Raw genomic sequence first — 6,000 nt, 5'->3', positions numbered from 1 at the left:
CAGCCTACATGCAGGCGCAGTTCCAGTGTCAATTCAATCACACTGCCATTGGCCTGCCTGAGGTTCGTATGGTATTTGCCAGGTCTGAAATATAAAGATGGATGGCTTCCAAAATAATCCCTCAGGGGGTTATCAAGCTATCTTAAAATCAGAGCGTTCCAAAGTAGATAAGACGAGGCTGGAGACGTGTCTCAGACTGTGAAGCATAGGCGCACATCTGAAATGCCACAGCAGATATGACAGGACTGTACCACCCCCTACTGGATAGACAGCAATTAAAATGAGCGCAGCGCCTCATAATTGCTCTCTAGGGCTTCCACGAGGCATTCACCGTCCGTAAACACTGCGGTTTCTTTTCATGTGTTTATAGAGATCACATTTATTTTTCTTAGAAAATTATTCCCCCCATGCCTGTCTGTCTGTTTAACTGTCTGCCTGTATGTCTGCCTGACAAGCTATCAATAAAACAGGAGCCCTGAAGAACAAAAACATCAGTATCATCCTCCTCCCCTTCCTTCTCCTCCTCATCATCATCAGTCATCATCATCATCATCATGATCAACATCATCATCAACAGTATCATCAACAGTCTCAGTGATTAGTTCTGTAGTCTGAAAGCTTACTGAAACTGCTGGATGTAGCGGAGGTTTCCAAGGAAGTCTAGTTCTAAAAACATTCAGGAGCATTCAAACAAACAAACAAACAAGTAGATAAATAAATAAATAAATAGGAACATTCTTACTTCAGTCAGAATATTATGTGCAGCATTTATGTACCGACTCTCAAGTGCAGCATTTGAAACGGCTCCTCTGCGCTTGCTTTAAAGAAGAAACTGCCTTCGTTACGTCCACCTATTAGTCGCGACGCATTCACATTCACAGAAGCCTCTGCTGGACTGTCGTAGTCTATGTCCTTGCAACATTTTAAGAATAGCGTACTTTGGTTTTATCCTCACTTGACACCAGGATAGAGCGCTAGATATGAGGGATATTTTCCATACGTCTTCAAAATATGCTCCATATAGGCAATGGGCTTGATTAACTGGAGCTTGCGATGCAAGTCACAGCTGTGGGGTCTTTTGTTGTCCTTCTAGTCCCTCCAGCTGTTCTCAGATCTACTGGAAAGAGGGTGCATTTCATCCCTTAATTGCATTGCTGCTTCATCAGGACCGATGCTTCTGACTCAGTCTGCAATCAACATGGAAACGTCTAAATAAAAATCATCCTCAAATACATCAGCATTGTTATATGTGGAATGCTTTGTTGCAATCAACATTTAATTGCTGCATATTGTGCTACAGATCAACATTTAATTGCTGAACGGTACAAATAGTTCGAAGTTGTGCTGGCAAAAGACATACTGACCCACAGTTTATGCTGAAATGTTTTTATCCAGCATGAATAGAAAAGTGTATGTCTTTGAACATAAGAGGGTCCGCCACACCTACTTGATGGTCACATAGAGGAATGAAGATAGCCGACTCGGCTACTATTGACGCCTTCATTCACGTACATTTCTGTCTGCACTGACTCTTCTTTGGCAACAAGCCTGGTATTTCCAAAGTGATGTTTTCTTTAATGTTACCCTTCTGATAAGAAAGATAAAGTTTAACAGACTGAGAGAGTGCTGCGGGGGCATGTATTTCTCTGAAAGGATTGTGGAAAGAAGCAAAGCTCTTTTTAGTTGCAATGAAGTGTTGAACAACACAGTGTGAGGCAATGAAAGACTAAAGGATTTAAAAGTTCTACTGCTATTGCCAATGACACTGAGTTTTACCTCACTCTTTTATGAAGCGTTAAACTCCACCCTGTGAATTATTGAAGATTTCCATCTGTATTGCTACTCCAAATGCATACTAAGGAAGATTCAAGTGTCATATTTACTGTTGAAGGCTCAGGGAGCAGCCAAAAGTGGACACATGCTGAGATTGATTTTGACAAGGCAAAGACAAATGATGTCGAATGTCTACGCTACACTTAGTGCTGTCAGTTGAGGGGCAATGAAATGTGTGAACATCACACTTATTTTTCAGTTGTGATGCTATAAAGACGCTAAGACAACTCATAGAAAATGGAAAAATGTTCAATTTGTATCACCAAAAAGAGATCATTCTCAGAAATTGTTACACAGCAGTTGATTAAGTAAGTAAGTGGTACTTTTTTAATCCCACAACCGGGGAAATTCCACCTCCGCATTTAAACCATCCGTGAAGTGAAACACCACATACACACTAGTGAACACACACACTAGGGGGCAGTGAGCACACTTGCCCGGAGCGGTGGGCAGCCCTATCCACGGCGCCCGGGGAGCAGTTGAGGGGTTAGGTGTCTCGCTCAAGGACACCTCAGTCATGTGCTGTTGGCCCTGGGGATCAAACCGGCAACCTTCCGGTCACAGGGCCAGATCCCTAACCCCCAGCCCATGACTGCCCCCTAGATTACTAGTGCTATATAGAATTTTATCCCTTTATTTAAGCAGGTTACATGGAAGGAAAAGGAAATCAGGGGTAATAATGAAGAGTTTGTCCCCCTTTGCTTTAGTAACAGCCTCTACTGTTCTGGGATGTTGGAACATTGCTGTGTATATATATGATTGCATTTCTTTACGAGAGCATTAGTGAGGTCAGGTACTGATGTTGGATGATTAGTTCCAGATCACAAATGGCATCCCAAATCATCCCAAAGGTATTCAACAGTGATCCTTCACCATCATAGAACTTCATTGTCTAAAGTGATGGATCCCAGCACTGTGTGGTTTTAGGGCTAGACACACCAAACCAATGAGGAAGAATTAGTGCTGACTAGGCACGTCTTTGAGCGCTTAGATATAAAACATGCTGCCAAAGGCTTGTAGACGCCCATTCAAAGTTTCTTCCAAACTCAGGTGTATTAATAGGGAGTCTGTCCTTTCTTTGCTGCAGTAACGGCCTCTCATCTTCTGGGAAGGCTTTACACTTGTTGTTGGAACATTGCTGTGAAGTTTTGATAGCATTCAGCCAGAACAGCCTTAGTCAGGTCAGGTACTGACGTTGGATGATCAGTTCTGGATTACGAAGGCAACTCCAGCTCATCCCAAAGTTACTGAATCATGATGAATCACTCCAGAAAGAGCTAGGTAGGTTCATTCCTCTCGTTCCGCCTCTTGGCACTGGACATGGTGACCACATGCTCATGTGTGATGATGCTATATGTGAACACCTGTGTCAACAAAGTTTCTGAAGTCACCATCGAGAAAGTGTGTGTGATATTTTTGCCCTGATTCGGTCATTTTGACCGGGATGCCCCTGATGAAAACAATAACAGAAATCATTAAAAGTCTCAGCTGGTGTTCAGTAGCCACTAACGGTATTCTGTGTTTTCTTGATGGGTTGATGTTGATGTCACAGCCTAAAGTACTGATTCGTGCCAGACGCATTTGATGGTTTCCTGATGGGATCTAAATGTCGCCTAAAGGGAACTAGTGGTCTCTAAGGGTAACCATTAGCGCAACTCTCATTAGAAAGCAAAACCACCAGGTTTTTAATCCCAATGGTTCAAACGGTCTTTTTAAGCAGGGTGTGCAGTCAAGCAGCAGTAGCCTAATCGCACTCGTGGGTTGCATCCACCTTGCGGCGCCCTTTGCCAACACTGCTAGCGTTTCTACTGTCCTGCAGGCCTGCAGCGAGTTCTCAACACTCAGTCCACCAACTGGGCGATCACAGCTAAAAAGCTCGCCGAGTTCAGTCCTCTTTTTCAAGCACAACAGTGCTGCAAAAACACGTTATATGCACAGCAGCAATAAGCAAGGGAAGTTTTATTTCCCATTTGAATAAGATCAGTTGCTGTTAGCGCTATTGTTTTGCCCACCCGTAATCCGTCAAATCCCGCTTCCAGGCTTGGGATTGGCTAGCAAGCTTCGCGAGTACTTCGCGAGTATGAACTATTATCCAATAATAACGCAGGAGGCGGGACTTGCCAAAAGAGCTCGTAATCACATGGAAGGTGATGTCATTTTCCCTCCGCTCTGCGTCCAATCAGGCTCAGAGCGGTGGGAAGTTTGATTCAGTTTTCCGAACCGATTCTTTCGAACTGTCCGTTTCAGTGAATCGAACGTCGGATTTAGCGATTCATTTTCGTTTCGGGCCACAGAAATTAGTCCGCTTTGCTCTTATCTTGTTCCCATATACACTGGCCTTGAGCGAGAGAGTCTAATGCTCGCTTTTTTTCACTCGTGAAAGGAATCAAAACTCGTCTTTCTGGAGGCCGGCTCTGCGCTACACAAAGAAAACAGTAAGCGAAAGCTGTATACGAAGAGAAAACATGTCGCAATGTGGTGTTTTATGTGATGACTTCTGGAAGTTTTTTACGGGGATTTTAGTTCGGGCCGCAAAATGAGTTCGATTCAGTTGGACAAATTAATCAGTTCTGATTCCGGTTTAAAAGAACCGACTCATTTACGAGTCGGACCTCGGCTGTCTGAATGGGGTCTTGTCGGTGAACAGCGAGGCTGTCGGTACAAGCGCTTTCTGTCTTAATTAGCTTTGTCGGTCGCGCATTCCCTAACATTTCACAGTCGAGCAGCCGCACAGCCGCCGCCCGCGATGTGAAGTGCTGTACTGCTCCCTACAAGCAACATTCCGTTCAACTTTCTTGCCGCTCAACTTTCTGGGAAAAGTGGGTAAGTGAACGTAGTTAAGCGAAGTGTTGGACAGTGTGGAAGCGGAGCTCCTCTCCTGTGTCTCCCGGGTGGATTGTGGACTTGGAGCGGCTCTGCCTAGACGACGACGTGGAAGCCGCTTTAGTGGGAAAACCGTGACTTTTCATGTTGTTTACATTCACAGACACCGTTCCTGTGGCCGTATGAGTGCAGTCTTATCCTCGTTCACGAGTGCTGTTGGGGGGGAAAAGCCGTTGTTTGCTTTTCTTATCTGAGCGGTTGGTGTTGGCCGAGCTAGCCGAGTGCCCTGCTCTGAAAGGCCGAGCTGAACTTTCCCTTCTCCCGCTGAAGTTCGCTGCTCAGCCGCGGCAGCAGGTCGCGTCCGCGGAATATCAATGACTTGTGCTAACTGGCTAACCGTGCCAGCGCCTCTCTCTGGCTCTGCCCTCTTTCCCCACATGGCAAACTGATAAAACGGCAATTCTGTAACGTTAACACAACATTGCGGGAATGGGAACGCGTTATGTGGACGGTTATGGACTTTCTGTGCAGATATTGTGGGAGACTTGACTCCCACTTCCATTGGCTGATGAACAATGGACGAAGGCCTGTTACCCCCTGCAGTAGTCAGTGTTGGGTTATTATGGGACAGTTATTAATAACCACTTCCTGCACTTTATGAAAGTTCTTTATGATTATAATAGGACTGTGGTTTTGTATGTGTGTGAAATGTAACAGAACCTTTGGTTTTATTCAGATCTGTCTGGACCTGTTGGATTCTGCATGGAAAAACATGAAAAGCCTAAAAGCAAAGTTCAGGAAGAGTGATGTAAGTATATCAGTGTTGGGTGTGAGGAGTTCATGTGATGTATTTGTGCAGCTATTTGTATGGGGACGTGGAAACTAGATGAAGCTATGACTTTTTTAAATTAAGCAAAGTAATGGTACGTCGCAAACGGCCCTTATTTGCATGCCTCTTTGTTTTTCTTTCTGTTTGGAGTCCTGCAGGGATGCTGCTGTTGGGTGAACTTTGTGTAACCCAGTGGAACATGCATGTTTTTGCTCATGTTTGGCTTGAGTGATGCTTAAAAGTAGTAAATCCTACATCCCTACACCTCTGGCTCACTAGAAAGAAACCTTTGATTTTGTGGTTTTGTCCTCTTTTCTAGTTGGGAAGGCTGATTCCAGGCAGTCTTCACCCTACGAATTTAGGCCACCGGGACGTTGATTGCTTTAGTCCTGTACCTGATTGTTGGACCTGCGATTTCCCCTTTTGTTACAAAACTAGTCAGTTCATGTTTCAGATTTGGCCTTGATGTAAATTACTTGATGTAATTTCCCAGTAATGTGTTAATGCTCACAGGT

At 44.5% G+C, this 6,000-nt stretch overlaps 1 protein-coding gene across 6 annotated transcripts in view; it reads left to right on the top strand.

Moving 5' to 3' along the window:
* The first annotated feature begins 4,138 nt into the window (after positions 1 to 4,138).
* rai14 (retinoic acid induced 14) overlaps positions 4,139 to 6,000 on the top strand; it is a 51,363-nt gene continuing 49,501 nt past the window's right edge. For 2 of the 6 annotated variants that reach the window (XM_037545664.1, XM_037545665.1), the window contains exons 1-2: positions 5,171 to 5,261; positions 5,393 to 5,464. In XM_037545664.1, the coding sequence (XP_037401561.1) occupies positions 5,232 to 5,261; positions 5,393 to 5,464 (102 nt within the window). In that variant the 5' untranslated portion in view covers positions 5,171 to 5,231. Of the gene's footprint in view, positions 4,269 to 4,448; positions 4,657 to 5,167; positions 5,262 to 5,392; positions 5,465 to 6,000 lie in introns of those variants that run through there. The other 4 variants (XM_017713918.2, XM_017713910.1, XM_037545663.1 and 1 more) reach the window with 4 other exon arrangements.

This window comes from Pygocentrus nattereri, chromosome 16, assembly GCF_015220715.1.
Source record: "Pygocentrus nattereri isolate fPygNat1 chromosome 16, fPygNat1.pri, whole genome shotgun sequence".
Classification (NCBI taxonomy): domain Eukaryota; kingdom Metazoa; phylum Chordata; class Actinopteri; order Characiformes; family Serrasalmidae; genus Pygocentrus; species Pygocentrus nattereri.
The sequence above is the reverse complement of the archived record's forward strand: the minus strand, read 5'-3'. Positions and strand labels throughout refer to the sequence as shown.